This window comes from Ischnura elegans, chromosome 5, assembly GCF_921293095.1.
Source record: "Ischnura elegans chromosome 5, ioIscEleg1.1, whole genome shotgun sequence".
In the NCBI taxonomy this organism is placed as follows: Eukaryota; Metazoa; Arthropoda; class Insecta; order Odonata; family Coenagrionidae; genus Ischnura; species Ischnura elegans.
The window spans coordinates 70374915-70401992 of NC_060250.1; the positions used below are offsets into that span (position 1 = coordinate 70374915).

The 27078-nt window shown below is 37.5% G+C and overlaps 1 protein-coding gene across 1 annotated transcript; it reads left to right on the plus strand.

Moving 5' to 3' along the window:
• Window positions 1-3336: 3336 nt before the first annotated feature.
• LOC124159037 (solute carrier family 2, facilitated glucose transporter member 1-like) lies at window positions 3337-25901 on the plus strand. Its single transcript, XM_046534527.1, has 10 exons — window positions 3337-3744; window positions 4240-4347; window positions 7511-7671; window positions 9932-10056; window positions 16833-16973; window positions 17759-17896; window positions 18847-19049; window positions 20403-20615; window positions 21951-22053; window positions 23884-25901. Exons 1-10 carry the CDS (start codon window positions 3568-3570, stop codon window positions 24228-24230), a joined length of 1716 nt encoding a protein of 571 aa, XP_046390483.1. The 5' UTR covers window positions 3337-3567; the 3' UTR covers window positions 24231-25901.
• The last annotated feature ends 1177 nt before the right edge of the window (window positions 25902-27078 follow it).

A 27078-nucleotide genomic window follows, 5' to 3' on the forward strand; every position in this document is an offset into this window, starting at 1 on the left:
GTCATTCAAGCTGTACCATTTTACATTTTAGCATGGAAAAGGTGAATGAAAACAACATTTTAAGACAATTATAACACCACTTCATTAGTTTTTAAAATTATTTGCTTAAAAACATTTTAGTTGCATGTCTTAAACTAATATGTATTTTAAAAAATTGTTGAAAACTTTTGATTCAATTCAGTCTGATTTTCCTTAAGGACTTTTTCGCTTCTAGAGGGGGGCAGCTTCCCCCTCCTGTCCCTCACTGGGTACGCCCATGGGCACTCTTAATAAAATAGGTGTGGAGTGAAAGGAAATCATTTCTAGTCTGAATATGGTTCAAAGTGCACCATTGTGGGCAACCCACAGCAAATCAGGATGTGCAAGCCTTGGCTGAGTTGTGAAGCAAAGCTGCCCACTTCTACCTTTGTTAAATACTGTGTTTACTAAGGAAATGATGACATAAGTGTGGATTTAAATAGAGGTGAAAGTTGATGAGGGAGGACTGTTGTTGGTTCAGTGAGGTTTATGGATGATCAGGCATTGATTAACCAGTCAGCGAAAGTGTTGCAAGCACTGGTTGACACATTACAAAAGCAGTGTAAGGATTGTGGTATGAAGATTTCTAGCAAGAGGACCAAATTAATGAAGTATCATTAAGCATTGCTAGCAAGTAATTTGAGGCTCAAGATAAAAGTAATTGATCACAAACTTGAGTAGGTGGAGCAATTCAACTAAAAGGGGCAGCACATTAGAGGAAAGTAGATACAGCAGTCAGGATATCAGGGAAAGAATTGCCTTAGAAAAGGAGGTATTCATGAGCAGAAGAGAGCTCATGCAAGGATCATAATATAAGAGTACAAGGAAAAGGCTAGAAAGGAGTCACAATGGGAGTGTATCTCTTTACAGCATGGTATCAAAATTGATAAGTGTTATTTGACCCTTATGTCTTTTGTTAACCACGGCATTCCAGCACGTTCTGGAACCATAACACCACTGATCTCATTAACCCCAGATTCCAAAGTAAAATATTCATAACTGTTTCAGTAATTGTAATTGTGGAAAGGGACCAAGAATGTTTCATTGACATACATACTATTTGTTAGCTTTGTGAATTTTGAAAATGCATTCAATTGACTGCACTGGGTAAAGCTAATGGTTATTCAATTGGCATGGGTTGGACAAGTCCTTCAAATCTGTGCATGGCTTGGATGGCACAATTGATGGTAGTTGACAAAGAAGCAGAGTAGACCATCACAGAGGGCAGTGTCTAAGTCAATGAATTCAGCTATCACCCTTGCTACTGATTAGCCAGTTGATGAAAGGCTTGAATACTCTAGTGGATGAGCAATATATGATACAACATCAGTGGCGTAGCCAGGGGGTGAGTCTGGGGGGTCCGGACCCCTCCCATCCCCCCCCCCCAAAATATAAAAACACAATTATTGTCCTTCATAAAAGAAAACAAAATATTGAAAAATCAGGAATTTACAAAATGTTTCTTTAACAAATTAAGTTTTTTCGATTATGAAAAGTGTTAAAATTAGTTTAAAACTCATTACTTAGTGCCCGGTTTTTCAAAAATTTCCCCCCCTGGTTTTGGAACCCCCCCGAATGAAATTCCTGGATACGCTACTGTGCAACATAAATATTACGTAATCAGAAGATGACCAAAGTTTACATCACATTGACTATCATAGCTTCAAGAGTGGAAAACTCTAGGCTTGACAGTAATTAAGATAGGCACAAACTCAACCAGGCAGGGGAGGGAGAGAGAAATGGACGGGGGCGGCAAACTGATCTCTGCCCCCTCTTGACTAAAGTCCCTGTTCAGTCCTTGCTCACATCTGGATACACAAGTAGTGCAATTAGGAAGTACTTCATTGAGGTATGTACATGCATGGGACATTGAAGAATGATAATTTATGGTGAAACAGGATTATATATGATAGCCGCTACATCACAAAATAAGATTGAAGTCAATAAGGAAGTGCTGATAGGGTCAAATGAATCGAATTGACTTTGAATATGAGTCTTTGATACATTTTAATTTAAATGAAAACTTGATTTTAAAAATCATGGAAAACTGGGTGGGAGTAGCCAACAGTATAATAGGCTATTGGAAATGGTCATTGGGGAAGGCACATTTTGCTTTGATCAACAATTAAATTTGATTCATTTGGAAAGAACTATTATTTATAATTTTTATTCTGATGTCTTATCAATATTTTAGCATTTTTTTAAATCATGCTTTTGAATTTTTGTCATTATTATCTTTTATTCATAAATGTCACACTCAATTGACAAATATGACAAAGGTTGACATAAAATCCCAAACCTAAAGGCTCGAAAGGCCCAATCCCTGCGCAATGTCTGATGGTTTCCTTCCCAATTTGAATTTTGGCAGAAGCAAAGAGCAAAAAGTTAGTGCAATCCTTGAGTCTCATTTTATTTTCTATTGGAAATGTTTTTATTTATAAAATATGGGGTTAAATTAAGCACATTTAAGAAGCTGATTAAGTGCACCTAAAAGATTTTAGGTACTTTAGATCGCTTCCCAAAATAAGCACTGACCTCCCCTAACATGTTTCAAAGTGTTGTCAGTTTAGATTAAACACAATTATTCACACGTAATAAGATATATCTGGTGAAATATGCAAGGATGATCATGATCAAGAATAATCCATAAACATTCTTCCTAATGAGTGTAAAATAATAATATCTAAAGTTAAAATCATACATGCTAATACTAGACCTATCCATTCTTACACAAAAGAAGTAATCTTAAAAGTCCTTCTCCAGCACCTGTAAAATCATCACAAGGAAAATATAAATACTGCGACGGTTACTACCCCAATCCTCAGCTCGTAGGTACGTAGGTTAAACAAGGACTTTCAGGGTACTGACGCGTAATTCACTGTTTTCCTTTTGTACGATTTGAGTGATTTAAACGAGATCCTGATCATAGATGCTGAGTATCTAGCATAAGGACGAGAGAATTTTTTTCGCGGCGTTATCAGCAAGTTCAAGTTGGGGTTTATGGCTGCGAGCGTCTTTATCAAGGTGGAAATGCAGGCATAGGTGATCGGTGAGTGCTAAATCATGCAAAATTTATCGCCTCCCATAATAGTCAAGCAAGGTTTCGTAAAAAATAGGAGTACCCCGAGGCTTTTTACGATGATAATGATTTTCCGCGGGTGCGGTAATGCACGCGCCGTTGAAAAAAAATCATCTTTATTCTTTCCTTGCCGGACGTGAAGCGCCTAAATTATTACTGGGACGGGCTGATTGTCTGGAATTCAATGGAAGGTTGGTGTTCCGGACTGAGGTATGCGGAATTTTACTTTGAATTCGTCGAGGTGAGGCAAGCGGCTGCGCATACTTATTAATGATCGCGCAGGCGCACTTGAGCGCAGGTCGCTCGCCAACATGAAGGCATGACAGGGTGTCCGGAGACGAAAGAATAGGCGATTTTCATCACTTCGCCGGGGAACAACACCGGGAAGGGGCTCAGAAACGCACTTGTTCGTTCCATCCGACCGCCTGCTCAAGTATTTCACGCACAACCTAGGGTCTATCGGCACAAGAATGCCTTCGTCGACGTTTCCATCGCAAGTGGACGGGAAGGGAGCCAAAAACGGATCGTTGGGAACGTTCCATCAACAGTTTTTATTGGATAACGAAGGCAAAATAGGCGTTACGAAAAATACCGCGGACCCTTTGCGCGCATCTGGACCAGGGAAAACATTGATCTCGCAAACAAAGGTGAGCTAATGAGTACCTACTAAGAATACAATCCCCAGGTGTACATTTCAGCGCTGTAAAACTATTCGGTTTAATTCCGCGGTTCATTCATGAAGTTTCTCCAACTTCAAATCTGCTACGGTTAGAATCAGAAACTTGAATTGACATTAATATACGAAACACTAATCAAAAAATTACCAGATAGTGATACATGTGGCCGCTGACAACATTTAATGCTCACAGGGTCGTAGCTTAAACGATGTGCTTCTGGAGTAAAACTTTTTTCGCAATTGCTATTCGACTATATACTGCACCCTTATTTAACAGCTGACCAGGCACTTGCATTTTCATTAATAATTCCATTGCCTATTATGAATAATTTTTTTCCCAGAGGCACAAAGCTTAAGTCACGACCCTGTGAAAAAAAATGTTGTCAGTGATTAGATCACCATATGGCGATTTTTTTTATTCAAACTATCCGCACTTTTGAAATAAATTTTAATTTTTCTTTTCTAGAGGAACGAAGAATGGACCTTCATGCTATTTTTGTGTGGATTCGTTACCAACGTCGGAGCCTGCATACCTATTGGATATTCTATTGGGGTATTGAACACACCGCAAGCAGTAAGTATTGCTTTATAAATATCCTGCGGTCCAAAAAAACCTACGGTGGTATCAGGACAAAAAACACGCTTTTTTTAATGAAGCGTATGGATGTTACGGATTTCCATCGCCTCCTCCGTAACTCGGAGTTAGATTACCCCACAACACTACAGCGTTTGTTGGGTTGCATAACAACGAGCAGCAAATCGGCCTCTGCCTTTTATCTATCACTAGGTTTACACCCACTCAGTTCTAGGAAAAGGTTGGGAGACTTACACGAAGATTAGCAATAGTTAAGTAATATTTCATTCGTATAATCATGCACCAGTGGTTCTTTCAATTTTTTGCATGCACTTTCAAATTTACTTCACTTACTAAAGAAAAAAATCAATTAAAATTGAGCTGAAAATGAATACTCAGAGCTATTTAAGGATAATCAGAGTAAATTTATAAAAGGAAGGGAGTCAAATATTATTTCCAACAATGCCACAGCACAAATATTGGTCATCGAAGGCCTGCTACAGCCAGGGCAATTGAGGCATGACGTAGGGTCCACTCATGGATGGTTTACATTTAAATTCGCAAAAATGTGGCTTATTGTTATTCCCACATCATAGATTTTTAACAGGTATTAATTAAAATGCAAGTAACTGCTTAGCTGTTACACAAGGGTGCAGCCTAGAGCTCTATTGCTTATTATGAATAAAGTTTTTTCCCCAGAGGTACAAAGCTTATGTTAAGACCCTGTGAGCATAAAATGCTGAAAGTGGCCAGATTTATCATCATCTGGTGATTTTTAAAATCAAGATTATATAATCTGAACCATTATGGATCAGGGATGCTGACTTACAAACTGGGGATCTTGCCCCGCCAAATTTTATAAGTAAGTAGTGAGTTTAAAGTATTTTAAGCATTTTAGAAGAGTCAGAGTCATATGATCATCATTAGAACCCTGATAACTCAAATCTTGATATCTGGACACTCCGGGGAAAATCGACAAGCCTGGCACATTTTTTCTCCACACCCATAAAGAATTTTTGAGGGGGCTTGGGCCACCTCAGGCCCAATGGAGTCGGCGCCACTGTTATGGATTATCAACAAACATGTTGCGAAGATGAAAGATTGTAGGCCCAGCAAATGGAATGAAAGAGTGATACAAGACATGCATCACCGTATCAACCAAAAATTTACTTTGGTGGAGCATAGCCTCTATGTGGTCTAAAAATGTGACTCAAATTATGCCAAAATCTACTGCAAATTATTTGGATAATGGGATCATCTAAAGAAAGAAGCTGTTCAAATAAAAATGGATAAGAAGAGCAGAGCAGAGCATCAGCCATATATTTATTTATCCCTGTACAGCTGAAAACAGTACCATTTGCCTTTTACATTGGGGTTTTTAGCTTAACGATTAAACATACCACATGAATACACATATCCTGTATAGGGCCAGCCTACCCAGGTGGGACTGGAACCCATGACCTATTCTGTGGAAGGCAAGAACCGCCACCGCAGCCTGCAAAGAGATACGAAGGCCATTGCTTGATAAGTAAACAGTTGCAGAAAACAATTACAATTCAAACGACCTCGACCATAATAAATTAGCCAGTCAGCAATGGGTTTACAACTGCTCTCAACTGGCTATAACCATGTTTAAACTGGTTAGGAAATAAGTGGGTGAAGATGAGTGAATCACTCATCGAAATGTATATGAAACCTTATCCAGGGCCATACCCAAGAAACTTGACTCAAGTAGCAAATATTTCTTGGTAAAAACTGATTTAAGTCATTTGCAATTAAAACTACTGCTAATATAAGTCCATATTATTTTAATTACAGCTCAAAAATGCCATTATATGCAATCAAGTTTTCTCTTCTTCCTTGATCACACTGATAGCTAATCTTTGATTAAATGAAATCAAGAATGACTAAGAGGTGCAATAATTACATAGGAAAATGGTGCCAAATGTATACTATCATCACAAAAGTTGTTGAAATCTCAACAAGCAAATATGTGTCTTATGTTCAGTGATAATGTGCAAGTGTTGCCTTTAGTTTTAAATAAAATTTGGAATTCACAGAAAATGAGTGAATGTAATGCATGGTATTTTTATCCATTTAAACATCAAAGGCATAAATAATTTCACTCAAATGATGAAGACTTGAAATTTTTGGGTTCAGAGAAAAATTTTCAGTCTTAAAGCTGGAGAAAACATTTTGAACCTCTGCCTGGCTCTTCAGTGTCCCGTGGATGATATATTTCCACAAAGAAACATCAGGCACTAGAGAGGGATGAATACCAGGAAACTGATCACTAATTTAACCCTTTCAGGGCTGCGATAATGTACCTCGTATGCTCGCACGGCAAGCTGCTGTGAATGAACCTTTTCTTTCCACCTGCCATGCTTTAGCTTAGCACTTTTGCTGCAGGTAATGGGTAGGTTTCCGTAGAGGTTGCCGCAGAGAAAGGGTTAATAAGTAAAAAGCTAAATGATTTGAGAGATATTGCTTTGAAAATCAAATTACATATTTAATGTGATTTGACCAATCAATATTGGCTGAAATTTTGAGTCTCACCATCTACAATTTTCCTTAGCACTTAATGTGAGTAGATACCCACATGCATGAAAATGGATTAATGCATGTCTAAAATATCACTGAGCACTGACTTAAATGATGTACACATAATTAGCTTTTTTTGCAAGCAGCTACCTTCAGGTTATAATTTTTGAAGTGCCCATTCTCAACTACCTCAACAAATGAGTAACCTACCATGGGGATGAAGCAAATGTCCTTGTGTTTTGTCCTGTAAGCATGAATAAACACTCACATCTATTCCCTACCCCTTTGGGATTTGGATGAAGTAATGCATAATACACAATTGTAATTGGGATGAAGTAATGCATACTTTTACGGCCTCAGTACCCCAGCCACGATACATAGATATTGTCTCAAAGTGGCATAGTACACATTAGAATAAAATTGATCATTAAAATCCTTAGTTGGTGGAATGAATTGAAAATATAAACACCAATCTCTATAAAATGTTCACTTTCTCACTAAACTTGCTTTCACCATTTTCAAATTTATCAGATCATTTATGATACTTTGTCATTTTCCAAAAGTAAATTTCCCTTGTCGTATTTTGATTATTTCAAAGAGCATTATTTGTTTGATATTTCAGATCATTCGTGACTTTTGTAATTCAACAGCTCAATACAGATATGGCATAGTAATGGGTTTATCTGAAATGAATGTCCTATGGTCAGCCATTGTATCCATTTCCCTTGTAAGTGGAGTGGTAGGATCTTTATCTTGTAGCTGCCTTGCTGACAAATATGGCCGGTGGGTATTCCTTATTTATATGCATGGAACAAAGCACTCTTATTTACACATTTTAAAATTCATGAGTCCTAGTTCACAAATGGTGACCTATTGAATAGTGCTTTACTACTTATTGAAGGTTAACAAGGTCAATTCTTGATCAATTATTGATGAACCAGGGAATGGAACTATTCTATTCCATATGTGTGGTATTCATACATCATTGACTTAGTCAGCGATAACTCAACCCTCATTGATCCAAACCAATCCAGTGGAAACACTGAGAAAGTGAGTGAAGATATACATAATAGCTTACTTTGAGCAATGCCTTATTTGCATTCAGATCCTGAAATGATACTTTATGAACAACTTTTAAATATAGGCTGGAATCAATAAAAATTCCATAGTAGTTATACATAATTTCACAGAAGCATGATGATAAAAACGCATGATGCATATTAATTATAATACCAATAAATTTTATTCCCACACCCTCTCTCACCAAAATTTCTGTCACAATCGGCATACTAATCAGCTTGACGTGACAATGTCAAGGTTTGTGAGTGAGTGAAGTGGGGTTGGGATTGGCAAAATAATGGGCTTCACAATTAAAATAAAGTTGAAAGACAAAAAATCACTTGTGAATACTACAAAAAGCAACTCGCAAGTTATGGATGAGGGATGTTGTTGATACATTCACCATCTGGCCATAGGGTGTAAAGGAATTGGAAGGACCAACCACACACCTATACATGCAACATCTGGACATTTGAATTACAATGTAAAAGATGAAGGAAGGCAAATTTCCCTTCGTAGACGTATTGATGGAAAGAAAAGTTATTGTCACATTCAGACATGCAATGTTTAGGATGGGAACTCATATGGACTGATATCTCAATAACACATCAAACAACCATCCATCCCAAAAGATCTTCATTATTACCACTCTATTCTACCATGACTCAACCATTTTTGATTCTGACTAATTGGATTCCAAGAAGAAATTTCCAAGAATCTTGGTCAATTCACTATGAAAGAATGGCTAAAATCATCGGATAGTCCTGAGAGGAGCCACCAAGGTGGAGAGCATGTTCAACTGAAGATGTATAAGGGCCTGCAACAAGAAATAGTTCAACTTGTCCATCATTGCAGAGAATGAATGGTGTGAGACAGGACACAAATTTAATTTTGGAAGGCAAAAATGGCTGCCAGCTCACCTAGACAGATGGGGAAGCCTTAGAAAAAGAACAACTTCAACAGAGACAATGGCTATCTAATCAGTACCTAATGTATGGAAGATTTTAAACCTATTAACAACCAATGGAAGTACGACCAGCACTGTATATTTGCAATGAAAATTCATTCATCTCACCTTTGAGTTGAAGATGGAAGCACTACACAATGAACATGGTTGGTGAACCTAGAATCTCTCAGTAGTCATTCAGACCACAGGGATAACTCATGCCGGTAAAAATGTTAAAATATAATATTTATAATCTCAAAATGCTATCAGACAGCTTGGAGGCCTTTGAGAGGGAGGATCAGGGATGGAAAATACAAACTCATTAAGAGGCAACTCGCTTAAGCGACTAATTAGTGACTCCTACCAATCATGAGCTGAGATTAAGGGTGAAATAAAACAAGAACTGATCATGCTTTCTAATACAATATCACCATAACTGCTGAAGGCACCGAGATGATCAATAATTCCTATGGAACCTGGTAATGCCTAATGAAGGAGATTATTGAAATACAAATTTGGCGTTAAGAATTTTAAATGAAACACTGGCTACTCACTATGCAATTAATTATGTTGACACCAGACAATTATTGAATGCCATTGAACACAAACAGACATAATTTAACAATGTGAGCGACTCTTAGCAGCTGGCCAATGCCACAATAATGTGTTAGAATGGTGTACGTGAATAACTTTCAACCAGTGGTGGGTAAAACTTAACAGTATTGAACATTGTGTATATTTGGTTCACACCTCGCAAAATGAGCCTGTGTATAGTAGGCAACTTGATAGAATGCAACAGAGGAATTTTTTGCATAAAGAAGACACAATGCATTTTATTTTATTCCACCTTCTAACAGGGGATGAGTTGCCTATTACTCCAAAATACAACTCTGTAAAATCAATTTAATGTTCCAAATTCGAATATTTATGCTCAAATTCCTACCCTTAGTCCAATGGCCATTTTGTTTTTATGTAGTCATGAGCATGCAAGCAATAGATTGACAAAGAATGATTATGATAACAATTTTTCCATTCCAGAAAACAAACACTTCTCTTGAGCTTAGTAATTGGAACCGTGGCTGCTGTTTTCTTAACATGTTCAAGATGGGCTTACTCGATCGAAATGATTCTTTTGGCAAGACTTCTGCTCGGTTATGCTGGAGGTATGAAATTTTTATTCTTAAATTATTTTCCAGACCATATTTCCTAAGTAATGTGAGTTTCAAGACTGCAGGCTAAAAATATTTAATGAGGAATGATTTTCAAAGTACCAATTTCACCAATTAGATAAAATTTGAGTCCACCACATAATGATTGCAAGCATTGAAAATCCCTCAATAGGATTCTATAAAGCATCAAAGAAGTAAAATTCATGCATTTGCAAGTTATTTTTGTTGAGGTAGTGCTAAACTTTTATGACGTAAAGTCACTTTCAAAAATCAGTTGTCATGGCCACAGCCCGAGAAAGATCTAAAATTTAATCAAAAGGACTCAAAATGAATTAAAATTCCATTGGAATCTCAGGGTGCAACCAGTAGTAGCCCTATGTTGTACTTATGCACTTAGTATTTTTACCTGCATGAATGAGTGAAGATGAAATATGATTTGAATTGTAACTACTCCAGTACACCATTGTATGTATCCCTCCCTAGGGTGTCCCAAAAAAACCGAAAGTTTGAAAGTTGAGGGGGCATTTCCATTTTCCTATGCGAATGCATGAAAAAACATCCCATAAAAATTTTCAGCTCAATCGGACAATATTTGACCCTGCCGAAACGCATTCAAAGTTTGAATTTTTGAGTTTTCCAAATTTCATGCAATGTTGCCTACCCTGCAGGAGGCTCGAGAGTTACAAAACAACCAATTTTAAGTTCAAATCATCTCCTCTAGCTCTATAGTCGTTGACAGCAACACTTGAGTCAAAATGAGCTTCATAGCCACAACTCGGTGTGTTTACAAGTCCCGCTCGCCGATGCGGCCGCCAGGCGCCAGTCGAGTGCATATTGCCCCGCCGTGTCGCGTTGAGATTCGAGTTATGCGCTTTCAGTACATCGCTCTGTTTATGTTTAAAGTATCCCGGCTTAGTCTATCAGTCACTCGTGGAATTTAGTGTTGTGCACTAACTGAGACCGAGAGGTATTGTCGTGTGGTTCGAGGTCGAGGCTGTTTCGGCGGTGGCCAGAATGAGCGTGAAGTAATCAGAGACAATGAGGGGTCTGATGATGACGCACCTCGGGTTACTCTTCCGTCTAATCGACTTATTAGTGAGCTGACTCTCGCTGACTTCGCTTCGAAAAATTCTGTGAATTTTTTCAAAATTATTGGTATTTCGCCGACATTTTTGTTGCGAGATCCGTGCAAATGGAAAAGTGACGTAGACTATCAGAAGGGCCTATCTATAGTTTAACACCTTAAGGTTGTTAATGATACTGCAGAGAGAGGAGTTCAATTAATAAAATATTTTATAGTCAAGAAAAAATTGACAAATGATGAGGCTCAGAGGCAACATCTGTTACTAGTTGTTAGGCGGCATAGGAAAATGTATGAAAAAAGTAGCAAAAAACTCTAGTTTTTCATATTGCTTGTTGTTCAGTGTGCATTTGTATCCGCATTGTGACAGTATAATAATAAGAGAGCATTTTCTTTCAGAGGTTTCTAATTTAAATCCCCCAAGACCCTTAGAGCTAGGCAACATTGCATGAAATTTGGAAAACTCAAAAATTCAAACTTTGAATGCGTTTCGGCAGGGTCAAATATTGTCCGATTGAGCTGAAAATTTTTATGGGATGTTTTTTCATGCATTCGCATAGGAAAATGGAAATGCCCCCTCAACTTTCAAACTTTCGGTTTTTTTGGGACACCCTAATCCCTCCCCTTCTTAAAAACCTTGAGTGTGTGTGAGTGAAATATCTGGCCTCCTCTTATTTTCATTAATTCCCATTTTATTTCAATTGATTATTAATTTTAAGTTGTCCCATTTAAGCAATTAGTGAAATAAAGTGATAGAGAAATAATGTAGGACCGAAAATTTTTGCAAATACTATGTCAGCTGTCTGTCAAAATTACATTCATATTTTAGTTGAGATCATCAATTTTTCCCAGCAGGGAAAAGAATTGTTAAATAAGCCTATAGAAATATTTTATTTGAACAAATATATCCCTCTCCCGTCCAAACTTTATCCCTTTATCTCAGATTTTAACAGTCACACTCTGCTTTGCACTAACTTTATCAACACTAATTCTATCCTCCTTGTCTTCTCTTCCAACAGTTTTCCCTCCTCTTTCACCACAGTTATCCTAAAATGTATAAATATGAAAATATTGGTAACTCACCCAACCCAGAAAAAAATCCTAGATCCGCCCTTGCTCACAATGGTGAGAGATCAAAGAAAGTGAATGGCTTCAAATGTGACAAAAACGAATACCTATCTTCACTCCAATTGCAGATTTTCCAATGAGTCCCAAACGAAGGATTTTTAAGCCATTGGAGAAAACTTCTTTAAGTAGCAATAGTGAATTTTTAAGGGAGACAATAGAGATACTTTGTCTCTTTACATTTTTCTGTACGCAGGAAATCTACTGAAGCCATTACCCACTTAAGTAATTGATTTGAATATGATTCCGCTTCGCATGACGGTGCTGTCAGTGGCTGTCTGTTTACTTAGCATAACGTATTGGAGGTGCATCAAGAGGAATTTGATGTAACCTAAGGTATGCTGAGGAGATGGAATTATTTTCTGTCATGCATAAATGTATATCCTAGTCAGCCCTAAATGCTTGCTTTGGTTTATGCTTTGTTATCACTTGTGCATGTACATATTTTGATTTCAGTATGTACGTTTTGTATTGAACAAGCCATCACTTCACCCTTGAAATGATAGCAAAGCCTCTTAAATAGTGAATATTTGAATGCAATCATATTGTTCAATCACAGTGATAACTGGGGGACAGGCCGTTATTAAAGGAATAGGAGGAATTCAATAAAACTAGTAATAGCCTATAACCCTTTCTACCTGACCCCACACGATCGTGCGGGTTTGTTTAAAAATTAACCCCGGTCAATTCAGATTACTTTTGTTCATCAAACCTGACTGTAATGATCGTGGTAAGTTCTGGTCTAAGCTTCTCTCTTTTTTTTTCGTTTCCCTCAGTGACCTACAGATGGTAGCAGGATCATGTAAACATCGGTATTTTGAGGAGCAAAAAAAATGTTCAGGGTGGAAAGGGATATAACTCCACTGCCAGTGAGGGAAACTCCTTACAAGAGGAGCAGTTTGGGTCTCAAATCAAATATGTTAACAGATAGGCCCCTATAAGCACTTTACCATAGAGGCAGTCAGTCACAATAACCCTTACCACTAAGGTCACACTATTACATATATATTTTCCTCTGAGGAGCCCATTCATTACATGGCTTTGAGGTAGTTTTTCCAAATGTGTTGGTGCAGAGCGACTTGTAAGGATTGCAACGCTAGTGGTCTAGAGCAAACTCCTCATGATTCCTCATGGTAAAACTTCCATGTTGGAACCAGTATTTTGCCCTGACCACTTGTCTACCGTCTTTTATATGATAGAAGGTTAGAATCCAACATTAGGACCGTATTATCAAACATTTGAGAAATCTAAAGAATCCCCATTTTCACTCTAAAACTACATTTAAATTGTGTTGGGAAGGGGTTACTCTTAGAATAATTGCATCACAGGAGGAGGAAAATTCAATGCAATCTGCTGTACAAAAAACTTCACGCTCCTCTCAAATATTAACATGTTCACCTCCGCTTTGGTCATAATGACCGAAGAATGAGTCACTTTTTTGACCTCTCATAGTTATGTTAGTGCCACATATTTGACGTGACCGACGACGCAGAATACCGAAAGTCAAATGGAAAGGATCCGAGTTTTAAAGCAAAAGGAAAAATAATGGCATTAGGCGCAATGGGTGAATTTGTCTAAAAATCCATGGCAGGGAATGTGTTAAAGAATACTGAAGGGGATTGATAAGTTGTGACGTTTTTATGCTGGCTCTAGGGAGTGCCCCCTGTTTCTTTTTATTTGCGTTACCTCAGTTGACCGCCAGAGGAGGAGAGACTACCTGACATCTCCTATCGACCTACCTCCAGTAGGTAGGATGATAGGAGATGTCAGTTAGTCAGCCGGTGTCGGGATTTTTGGAGTCGGACTTCGTCGTTTGGGTTTGCAGCATTCGAGGTTCATGAGAGCCCAAGTATTTCTACTTCCTTCATTTTTTCCTCTTTCATCACCCTGTCCTGTTTCCCGTCCTCTCCTGATTCTCAGTGATGAACAGGTGTATGAACCAGTGAGTAGTTGTATGTCGCTACCTACTCTGAGAGAATCACTAAACTAAAATTTAATTATTCCTGCCCTCAAACTAGCACCCCTCCCCTTCCAAGTGTGGGTGGAGTTTACCCACAATGTCAAGCGTTTCTGTAATATGCACCATAGGATGGTAGTATCTTATATGATGGCTGGAGACAGTTGGTTCAGTATAAAGAAGAATAATATTGAATATCAAATCATGAAATCTACTTAAAAAGGTTATAGTTAGTAAAATAAAGACTTTGTCATAAAAAGAGGAAAAAAGAGTTCTAAAACAGGAGAGGAAATAGATTTCCATGGAGAGGAAGAATGAGGATAAGTAGAAAGTTATACCGGAAGAGAAGTTCATGAGAGACTTCTCGGAATACCGCGTGGGTAAGATTATATGAGAGCGCCAACGTCTCGGGTACCGACTCGCTACCCATTCCCACAGCTACTGACAGAAAATTTGAAGTGACTGTTGAAGCTCAGCATTAGGAGGGGCCAGATTGTTGTCGCGGAGGACCGTGGACCAGCATAGACTTAGCTCTGGCTAGCATAACTCTTTTAAGGGTTCTATTCCAAGAGCTGCTGATCGAAAATCCAGTGTATCTGTTTACATTCTTATTCTCAAGTCTTATTTCAATAGCCTCTTTGGTTCTCTCCATCTCCATCCCAATACGGTAGGATGACACCAGAGTTTTATGGCGATCAAATCAATTCTGGGATTGTTTAACTAAAGAGGCTATTGAAATAAGACTTGAGAATAAGAATGCAACAGAGACACCGGATTTTTGATCAGCAGCTCTTGGATTAAAACCCTTAAAAGAGTTATGCTTGCCAGAGCTAAGTCTATGCTGGTCCACGGTCCTTTGCGACAACAATTCGGACTCGAACAATCCGGCCCCTCCTAATGCTGAGCTTCAGCAGTCACTTCATATTTTCTGTCAAAAGCCATGAGAATGGGTAGCGAGTCGGTACCCGAAACGTCGGCGCTCTCATATAATCTTACCCGCGCAGTATACTGAGAAGAGTTTTTACATGTTGTTCGCCGGGAAAGTGTTAAATCATACATTATGAGAGACTGTTACAGAGACGATAAAGTAGTGCATTTGCAGTAGTGCAATTTTTGAGATTGGATGCCTGACAACATACCAATAAGATTAAGGTAGCTCTTGCATAGGATTCTGAGAGAAATAGAATTTTTGAGACACTATAGATCACATATTGCACAATAGATCTAAATAAATGGTCTTGATAAAGGTATATGCTAAGAATCTTTCACCTACTTCCTCCACACAAATTTTAGGCCTGTCTTCCATAGCTAAGGATGTCATGTCAGAAAAACAATGGAATATAATAGGATTCTTTCCGGGAACTGAAATGGAAATGCAAAAAGTATGCACATTTGCTTCATAACTGAAAGGTTTTGCTATTCTATTTTCTAGTTCAGCTTACCCACCAAAAATATCTAGTCATCAATTTAATCACAGTAGAATCATTCATGCCAAAATGTATGCATGCTTTTCATAATAATGAAATGGATACATATAAATCACAGAAGTGCATGAATATCTACAAGCTATGCACTGATAAAAGTAAAAAGAGTAACACATAAAATGTGGGAAGAAAAAATTAAAACTAATTCTCCAATTCAAGAGTATCTAACTCAACAGCACCAGCTGTAAATAAATCTTTTTTTTTCCAAACTACTTGGTAAACTTCAGATACCTAGGGTGCAAGGTATGACTACTAAGTAAGATATATGAACATACTACTAGAATCTTTTCCCATTTTAGGTGATAAGTTGTGGTGAAATGTTGTAGTATCATTAGTGAAAATCCTGTTTTGTATACTTTGCATAGCTAAAATGCCCACTGTAAACTGTCGGCATTATTTAAGTAATTAGGCAATAGAGTTAACTCTCTCTTTTCCTATTCAATTCACACCATTATGCATTCACATACCACACATTAATTGGCTTTACGTGCTTCTATTTTGAAAAAATTGAAAAGAATCACACATCAAAATTCCGTGAATACTATCAAAGACTCATACTGATATTAAATGGATATGAAGAGTTGAAATATAGAAGTTAATTAAGGGTTGAGTGATATAGAAGAGTTGAAAGTTGTATCACCCACTAAAATGATAGCCAAATTGTTGCAAATAGTCACTACATCCCAGCTTGACTACCTACCTATACCAAAAGCAGCTGATGTAAGGTCTTAAAATGAAAAGTAACAATGAAGCAAGTAACGTTAATTCTTTTTTATTTAGGGATATTATTATCAATGCATTTATTTTATTACCATTATTTCTGTCATCCTTTTAAAGACATTTTTTCCCCTCCCCCCCAAATAAGCTGCTGATGGCTCACAGTTCCACGAAATCTCTTCCAGACACCCCTAAAATGGTAAATGTAAGGGAATTCATGATATCATGTATATTTGTCCCTTTCATATTTTCAGGAAAGTTCTCATCTGTTTAGTGAACATGATCAACTCATAACTCACATAGAGTGCACGCATGCAAATATTTAGCAACCATGTTTGCACATATATTCCTAATTATGAACTTTTCATTTCCCCAATCATGAACATATTCCTAATCTTTCTGAAAGGTTTGGTGACTGGGGTTGCACCACTTTACTTGACTGAAATAGCACCAATTGGCTTGAGAGGATTCATGGGAGTGCTCTGCCCTTTGGGTCTCAGTGCAGGTGTTCTTGTGGCACAGGTTTTTGGATTCAGTTTCATGCTGGGTAAGTTTTCATCATAATGCACAGAAAGATTATAAAATTCGGGAGTTGCTCATGTGGTATTTATATTACGTATGACAACTCTTCTCTGGGCTTTAATAATTCACCGTGAAAAGGTTTCCACCAGTGGCGTAACTATGAGAGGGGATGAGGAGATAGATCCCCCCAAAGTCTCAGCGAAATAAAAAAAATATCTAAAACTATTGTCTAGTTTTGAAATATATACTAACAAAATGATTTAAAATGTATTTCCAGGCATATCATATATATTTCAAAAGTTTCACCAGATTTTGCCCGGGGGGGGTGGGAGGGGTCGCCATCCCATCCCCCTGAAAAAAAAAAATGAAAAATGATATCATTTCAGTCAGAGTATTCCTATTAAATTTCTTGAATATTTTCTCCTTTAATTTAAAATGCTGGATAACGACTAGCGTTAACATACCAAGACAAATTTTATGTGCATCATGTAACTACTAAAAGATAATCAAGAAAATATTTTAACAATTATGATTTTGTGTGCCATTGAAATACCATTGAAATTGCTGCAGACATTTTCAGGCGACTAGCCACCAATGATCTCGGTGTAAACAAACTGCTTTGCTGGCAATGTTACCAGTAAAAAGGGAGGGACATGACATCTCTCATCTTTTAATCCTCTCTTATTTGAAGTAATTTTTAATCTTAAAAATTAACTTTTTGGTTTTGAGTCAGAGGAAATGTATGTGGACTTCACAACATCTAATAAATATTGATATTAATACATCACAACATTATTTCTTATATTTTAGGCAATGAATCATCATGGCACTATTTAATAGGATTATATATTCTTCTGACCATTCCATCCATCATCTTGTTCTATTATCTACCTGAAAGCCCTAAGTATTTATTTGTAGTAAAGGGACTCAAAGACGAAGGACTTTGTGGTAAGTGAAAAAGTTATGTTCTTGGAAGTAAAATTTATTAGATATTGGATTAATTATAATAAATTCAGCTGTCATGGGCATTATTAGTCTAGTGGTCAAATTATATAAAGTTGAGGACCTCAAATCCAGAATTCAGAAACCCGGAAAACCAGAAATCCGGAATGTATGAAAATTCCTCTGTGTAGTGTTTCAACTTGCCACCTCACGGCACCACTCTACGAGTCTTGTGCTATGACAAGTAGGAAGTTAGCACATCCTATGAACATATGCTAACAACCTAGGCAGGGAAACGTAGGAATATCAAATATCTAGCACAATCAAGCCTGAATGCATTTATAAATTAATTAATTAACAAAATATAGAAGCATTTGCACAGATTTACTGTCCGACTAAGGAAGGTAATGATCTATATCATAACGTCTGCCAGCAAAAGCTATTGAGCATGAAGGAAAAGATGTATTTATTGCACCTTTTTATCCAGCATTAAACACATATAGTTTACGCTGCGGAAGCTACAGTCGTGATTTGACGACTTGTTCAGCAAGTTTTTTGCCTCCTTCAATGTAGTGTATGTGAATCCATCTAAGGTGATGAATATTCTTCTAGGGGTTGTTCAACAGACCATCCACACTTTCATATGTAGCTAATTTCTGAGTTATTTTTTTATTGCATTAAAATTCTCAAAAAAAAGTGTAACACTTTTTCTGTGTGCTGAAGACCAAAACCAGAAATCCAGAAACCCTTTGGTCCCAAGCTTTCCGGATTTGAGGTCCTCGACTGTACTTCAGTTTCTCTGGGAATCACTCACAATGACCCAACTAGAATTTTTTTATTTCAATTACTTAAACTTCACGCTGACATTTTATCTTTAAATACAAAGATTTTCTGGAAATCTATATATATCTGATGGTAAATGAAAGCTTACATCTAACCTTGTATCCTTTTTAAAGAACTGGTTCGACTAAGAAATAAAAGGTGTGATGAATTAAAGGATGATTTAGAAGAATTATTTCGTGAGAAGGCTCATCAAGAAGAGAACAAAATTGGCAAACAGTTTGGTATCGCACAGCTTATTAAGTCTCCGCAACTGAGGCTCCCACTTTCACTGGTAGTGTTAATGCAACTTGGACAGCAGTTGAGTGGAATCAATGCAGTAAGTATTTAAGATTTTTATAGGTTAAAATATTTAAGATAATTAACCATTGATGTTACATTAAATTCACTAAAGATTATTTTTCCCATTTTAACACATTCAATGCGAGCCCGATTTTCTGGAAAGTTGTCAGAATCGGCCGTTAAAATAAGAAAGAAATATAGAGGGAGGTTTTTGCGCCATAACTTCCATTCAAATGTGTACTACTGTTTACAAATGGTGCACACGGGTCAAAAGAGGAAAGCTTGCTGAAGGCCATGCACACGATCGGAAGACTCCGAAATGTTGTGTGGCTAGATACCCGGGTATCTGTATTCATGATATAATTTTCTATTCGTCTGACATTTTTCTATTACACCTGAATATTTTTCTTTGAATAAATTGTGATACTGTTTCAAATGTATTTAAAATGTCTGAAAATGTTGTGGGGCTAGACACCCGGGTATCCGAATTCGGGATGCAATTGTATGTATACGCTTGCATAGGTTTATATTTTGTTTTTGTTTTCAGTTTTATTTTTTCTCTATTTTTTGCATTTACTGAGTCTTGATGTAGTGTTTTTTTTCTTTGAACCTTTGTCAAATGATGTTTTCTGAATTGTTGTAAACCTGTAAATTACCTCATGGGCCAAATGGCCCACGATAATAAATAAATTGAAATTAATATTAGTCACGTACGGAGGCGGAGAAAGGACCCCTGGCCTGACCGGCAGAGCACGTGAATTGACGTGCTCCGTATCTTGGCTTGGACGGGACCACATCAATTGACATGCTCCACGCTGAATGTGTTAACAAACTGAAAAACAGAATTTTGTGTTCAGAATTTCATCAAATGAAAGCCAGCAGAATACACTAATTGTAAGTCAGTGGTTCCCAACCAGTGGCACGCATACCCCCAAGGGGTACACCACTAACCAGTCAAGGGTATGCCAAAAATAATCGGTAATGTCCGATGCTACATTCTCTAATAGTAGCCTGGCAACATTGGTGGACTGTAAGTCTTAACCAGGAAATATGTATACAATTTGTATGGGGTATTTAAAACAAAGTTTCGATTCATAAAATTTTTTATAATTAAAAGTGTCACCTACTCATTGTGAAATTATGCAATGAAATCTGCACATTACATTTTTGGAGGTAGAGTATTAGTTACGAACATGTAAATGAATAGGGGAGGAAGTAAAGGTGGGGAACTGCTGCACTAAGTTAACGATAAAATGTTTGTGAGAAATGAAGAGTTTGCATCCTTTCTATTCAATTCACTAAGCATTGATGTGCTCAAAGTCAAGCTGTTTTAAAGCACACATATTTTTTACATGCTTCTTTATATATTCAATCTTCATCTTATTTTCAGGTATTCTATTATTCTATGACAATATTTGAGCAAGCAGGTCTGGGAAAGTCAGGCAGTGAAATGGCAAGTGTTGCAGCTGGAGCAGTCAACTTGGCTATGGCATTTCTGGCCTTAAAATTAGTTGGTTCATTTACCAGAAGAGGACTGATTTTGGCAAGCTGTATCTCTGCTGCAAGCTGTCTTATTTTACTCATTTTTGTGATTGTTTACATAGTAAGTACTGAGAGAATAACTATGCAAAATAGCCAGACATTCAGTCCTCCCAAGGGGTATTCATTACCCCCCCCCCTCCCAAATTTGCTGCTGAATCCGCCCCTGCTCAGAGAAATCCATTAAATTAACCTGAGTAACTCGGGAGCTGTTCTTTGCCTGAATGAGGACATTTCCTTTAGGTCGTTTTACACAGGGCATGAAATTGTGTAGGTTAGAACTGCAGTTCTTTCATATGGCATGGATTGTTGGAATGCACAAACTAAATTAGAACATGGGTTAATAAATAAAAGCGAACAAACTATGTATAAATCCACCAATTTATTTTTGTGGTACTACTAGTTTCGACGCAGCGGCGTCATCATCAGGTACAAAGGCTACAAAGAAACAAACATCCTTATATATCATGTGGTATCGGGAGGAAGAAGGTAGGTGGAAGGGGTGGCTGGGAAATCTGAGGTGTGTGATTGGGCGTTGTGGGAGGGTGGTGAGAGTTGGAGAGGGGTGGGGTGTGGAAGACTGTTGGTCGGGAGTAAAGGAAGGTTTTTGGTGACTAAGGTAATGACGGGGGTGTAGAATTTTACACAGGGAGGAAAAAGGCAGAAGAATGAACAAGCTAGAAGAGTTGGAGATTAGAAGACTCATCAAGAAACGTCCCCTTCTTAATGATATCCTTTTTGAGAACCTTTCCCCCCTCCTAATAGCCTCCCTGAACCTCACGGAAAAACCAACAACCCATAATCCTTCCCCTTCCCCCACTCCCACGGACACCCCCGTCATTGCCTTAGTCACCAAAAACCTTCCGTTACTCCCGACCAATGGTCTTCCACACCCCACCCCTCTCCAACTCTCACCACCCTCCCACAACGCCCAATCACACACCTCAGATTTCCCAGCCACCCCTTCCACCTACCTTCTTCCTCCCGATACCACATGATATATAAGGATGTTTGTTTCTTTGTAGCCTTTGTTCCTGATGATGACGCCGCTGCATCGAAACTAGTAGTACCACAAAAATAAATTGGTGGATTTATACATAGTTTGTTCGCTTTTATTTATTAGAATGAACCTCCACAAAGTTGAGCCTGTTACGATAGAGATTATCAAGAACATGGGTTATTTTTCCATCTCACTTCTATACATTCTAACAATTCATCACTGTACACGATGCAATTTTGACAATGCCTTCATACACACGCCAGATTGGGCAATTACATACCCCAATTTAAAATGCCCCTAAACAGTTACACTGCACATGATCAACGAGGATTAAAGGTACCACCATAAGCATGAAAGTTTTATTTTAAGGTGCATTAAAGGAACTTTGATTTTTTTCAGGATGCTTTCTGGTGGATGCCTTACCTTTCCATTTTTGCAGTACTTGCGTATGTAGTCTGCTTTGCATTTGGGCTGGGGCCCATTCCTTTCTTTATAGGCTCAGGTAATGAATAGTTTTTTTATAAGTCTATACTAATTTTAAGTTTTATTAATGTATGGGTATTCCAGTTGAATGTCTATAAGTTGAAGAGCCTTTATTTATAAAAAAAATCAGTGAGTTACAGAAATTTAGTACATATTACACAAAAAAATTAATATGCATTTTTATGCAAATCAATGTCTCATGAAAAATTTGACTTTCTAAAATGAATGAAGCATTTCTGTAAATGACTTCTATCACATGGTTGCATGAAAAGCTATGATGTGCAATAGCGAGGCCCAATATTAACCTTTACCCTACTATAGACAAAAATCTACGTGTGGACGTATCGCGACCCAAGACGAAAGCTGCATATATTAGTTAGAGGTTTTCTTATGTAAATAAATGAATGCCGAATATATATACATTTGCTAGCTCTCCCCTATTTATGAGGGTCGGGGGTGTAAGACGTCTTTGTTTTGGGACCCAACACTGCGGGTTTTAGGCTATACCCTTTAAATCCGAGAGCAGGTACCCAGAACCCTCGTCTTACATATATTACCCCTCTTAGCGGTAAGGGACCATGGCCATACATTGTTTATCCATTCAGTTTTCGAAATAAATATTTCTTCTTTTCTCAAGAAATATAAACTAAGAATTGAATTCTTTGTCATTTCAGCAGCGTTTACTACATATTTTTAAACAAAATTCTACGATAAATATTAGCTTATATCTCAAAGTCTCTATAAACATCAACATGGAAATTGTTGCTGCATTAAATGCATTAATATTGACATTAGAGCTTCGTTTAAAATTTGACAATCGTAAAAAAAATGAGGAACCAATTCAAAGTCTGCAATTTACGTGCAAGCAAAAATTATCCATGCGACAAGTACCTATAAGCAATCCATAAGTTGACCGCGAACCAATGCCGCAGGTAGGGTCGTAAACCCGGAAAGGAGGGAGTACAACTACTCTCGGAGTCCCCGGTGGGAGAGGTCGAAAAAGGTTTGAGCTGAGAGCTTTTGATTACCTGCGAGATCCTTCTTAACGAATGTCTCGCAAAAATGCTCCATACCAGGGGAAAGAAGTCTCTTGCGGCTCAGTACAGCAGTCGTGCTAATAGGAAATCTCCACCGTCTCGAAAGTGTTAATACTAGGAATTTAAAAAAATTAACAGAATAGGGTGGTTTCCTATTATTTTTTCATTGCCTGAATCGAAAGATTATTACTCCTGGAGTACGAATTTCACACTTTTAGATTTTTAAATGATGATATCTATTTTTTGCGATTAAATGAAAAGTGAAAATTTTTAAGCATGCGAAAACGCGACGGCCAAGTAGGAATGATGGGAAATGTCCGTGTGATGTATTTCTGGTTCCCCCTGCTGCCTTGTGAGGTGACCTTGGGGCGAGGCTTGAGAGCTGATACGACGCAGGCTGCTAGCAGGTAGCGCTTGGCTTAAATAAGGATTATTATTCCCCTATCAACGAAGGAAACTTTCCAAACTTAGGTATTTTTAATGTGTGATTATTAAGAGATGTTTCCCTGAGCTATGTGCCTTATGCATGCATTAGTAATCTCAGACAATGTAAAACTCCTATCTACTCGTATAGAAACTAGGTCCCTGTGACGTCACATGGAGTGAAATCGCATTGGTGGCAATCTGGCCTTTTTTAAATGAGGTTAAAATTGACCGTAGCCATTCGTCTAAACTGGGATTTCTAAGATCAAATAATTTGTATATTATGAATACACTAATGGTGGGTAAGGAATCGCAATCAATGCCTTTCGTTTTCTTTGATGAAGGAAACTACCCTATTAAGATAATTGATTTATGTATATTTTTTGCAGAATTGTTTGAGATTGGGCCTCGCCCGGCTGCTATGTCTCTGGGAAGTATGGCTAACTGGGGAGGAAACTTTACTGTTGGCATGACATTCCCCCTCCTTCAGCAATGGCTTGGACCATGGGCATTTGCTCCATTTGTTGTGACCACTGCTGCCTTAGCATTATTCTTGAATGCTCGTTTACCAGAAACCAAAGGTCTTGACCCTGTGCAAGTTTCTATGATTTTTGCTGAGCCCCGTTGCCTGCGTTGTCAGCAGCGCCTACCGTCCGGTGATTACGATGGGGAAGCCTTTATATGTGATAAGAGGGGTGTGTCAACTGTTGCAGATGATGGAATCATTAAATCTTAAGTTCCAACAAGATCTTTCTGTTAAGTGGCGATACATTCAGAGTGTACATCAGTATAGAGATGGATCAGATGATTAAAGTGGATGACTACAGATTTCTCACATAAAAACAAGCTTAGGAAACAAGAAAAGTTTCCACTCCAACTAAATCATGGAAAACTGATATCTAGCAGAAAGATGAGCACATGATCGAGAGTCATTCTGAAGACTTGATATGTATATCTGTCTTGGGTGTTAGCGAACTGTGATAATAACCACTAATGCTTGGCTTCACAGTCCTCAACATAGTTTGACTTTTAAACAGTAACTCCTTACATTGGTCATTAGATATTACTTATTTTACTTGACTACATTTAATATGAAAAATCAAAGATTGACTTCACATTAAACTAAGAAAGCCTTTGAAAAAATTCTTGAATTTTGTGGATGGCTTTCCACAATGACCAGCCAGGCAAATATCCAAGCACTGAAAATTTAAGCAAGCCACCAAGGTCTCCCAAAACTGGCGAGCCACTATTGAAGTAAATATCTCCTTGGCTGTGACCAGCATTTACATTTTTTAAATATATCATAAAAAAAATGGAAAATCATAAAGAGGTGTAAGAAATTGAAGTTCATGTCTTCTAAAATAGGTATCCATTATTTTTCTCATGTAGAAATGAAAGAATTAAAAAAACCCTTCTGATGGTTTCACCCTTTTATATTTGGCATGAAATAGTACTTTTGAAAAATCATATCTCTTGGATTTCCACCATGCATTACTATTTTGGACGGCAGTTTTGGCTGCATTTCTGTACGTCCTTAAGAAATTGAAATGATAACTAAATTGAAAAGAACTGTTGTTGCATCAGCATGAAAGATGGCAGTGAAAAATCTATGAGACTTGTATATTAGACTTCACCAAACCATGGAATGGTTTTCAAGTGTATAAATTATTTGAAGCATCATATGCATCACCATTAATATTCCAAGTCCACGATAAAGGCTACTGAATAAATGATGTAGAACATGAACAGCGACTGGATTAAGTTGCATAGTTTCAAGTGTAACAAATGGAATATGTATAAGCCAAAGTTTCAGGCGTAGGCCATGGAGGAACATTTTATAAATTAAATTTATCATCAATTTCGTACTAAAAAGGATTGTAATACCGAAAGATTGCAAAGAGACCCAGACCATCAGAAATTTATTTTTATCACTGGCATCGAGTGATAGGAAGCAGACGCAAATCCACAACTGCCTTCTCATTTCCAAAGGAGCCTATGATACAGCATTTGCTCAAATTGATAATCCAAAGTGCTTCCAAAATACCCTGAAGTTAAATTTGACATTAATTTTATTCAGTTATATCATGAGAAGACACTTAAAAAATCCTTCAAATCTGATTCTGGATTTGAAACAACATGACTCATTTGAATGAAATCTGTGAAGAATTGTGAGAATTCTGAAAGAATACATTTACTATGTACTCCATTCTTAAAAGTTGGCATTATGTTTTTTACAAATGACTTTTTACATGCTGACATTAGAGATTTCTGCTCTTTTTTATGAGAAAAGACAATTTTTGTAAAATTCTCAAGTCGGCTGATGTTAAGAAAATTAATTTAAATTGAAAATGAAAGTATTGTTGTGATATGTTTGTTAAGAGGCAAGAATAAATTTTACTTGACTTGAGGTGGGAACTTTACTCATTTTCCTCTGCAAAATAAGCACAGCCAAAAATGAGGTAGGTAATTTCATCAGTAACAGCTTTTTATGGAAACAATGGATTCTTGAGCAGCACTCTGGAAATCTTCTCCCTCCCCCAAACTATAAAACACAGTTAATTTGCTTCATAAATGAAAACAAAATACAAAAAAATACCACTTAAAATATACTTCTTTGAAAAATGAAGATTTTAGATTACAAAAAAAATTTAAATTATTTAAAAGAACCCCTACTTCATACCCTGTTTTTTTTTTTAATTTTCCTTTTGGTTTTGGGCCCTCCCCTTCCCCCTTTCTTCCCCAGAACAAAATTCTTCCTGGCTACCCCACTGGCTTCACTCATCAAAAAGAAACCATTATAATAAAATTTTAAGGTTTGTGAACATTTCCAAACAGATGCCCTCTCTTAAATTAAGCTGACCACATGCCAAATAATTCATAAAATGGGCAAATTCAATTTTTAAACACACAGTTTGAAGAAAATGGCACTTACCATTGAAGCAAGAAGCCTCAACAATAACCAGCAGCTAGATTCTTTTGATCATAGGAGCTTCCGAAGTCTCACCTGAAAGTTGTAACATTCAAATAAGAAATCCTCCTCATAAGTTTTATAACACCATGAATCCTTCCCTTTCCTGGGCTACAGCCTTGGCATGGTGGAAAGGCTTGTGCCTTCCCATGACCCCTAGAGCTGCACTGGTAGCATTAAAGTTTAATTACTCATGGTAGGGCCACCCATCACTGATAGGTCGAAGTGCAGGAGCCAAATGAATGGTAGTGCGAAGTGTAAGTAGTGGTAGTGGAGTCATGTAAAAAACACTTATGGAATGGAAATGGGATACCCTATCAACTATCTCTTCCCTGAAAAAATGGATTACAATAAAATGAACCTCGGAAACTCATCAAATGGGACCTGTCCCAAAGGATGGGTGTTTTTAACGGTAATGGGGTTGGCAAAGGTCCTCGGGGTCATCAACATGCGAAATCCTTGCTGTGACTTATAATCATCAGCAGCAGCAATGAAGAAAGAAGAAAAGAAGACCAAGAGGATGGAAAAGAAGAAGGCAGCAATAAATGTAGGGACGTGGAATGTGTGGAAAATGATGAGAGCAGGGAGACTAGAAAATATAATATGGGAAAATGGA

What these genes read in the sequence shown, in the direction of transcription:
- LOC124159037 (XM_046534527.1), top strand. Translation starts at nt 3,568, where the DNA reads ATGCCTTCGTCGACGTTTCCATCGCAAGTGGACGGGAAGGGAGCCAAA. An exon ending in CTTGCTGACAAATATGGCCG is followed by an intron (nt 7,672 to 9,931) that starts GTGGGTATTCCT and finishes TTTCCATTCCAG; the next exon opens with AAAACAAACACTTCTCTTGA. An exon ending in AGTTGAGTGGAATCAATGCA is followed by an intron (nt 19,050 to 20,402) that starts GTAAGTATTTAA and finishes TCTTATTTTCAG; the next exon opens with GTATTCTATTATTCTATGAC.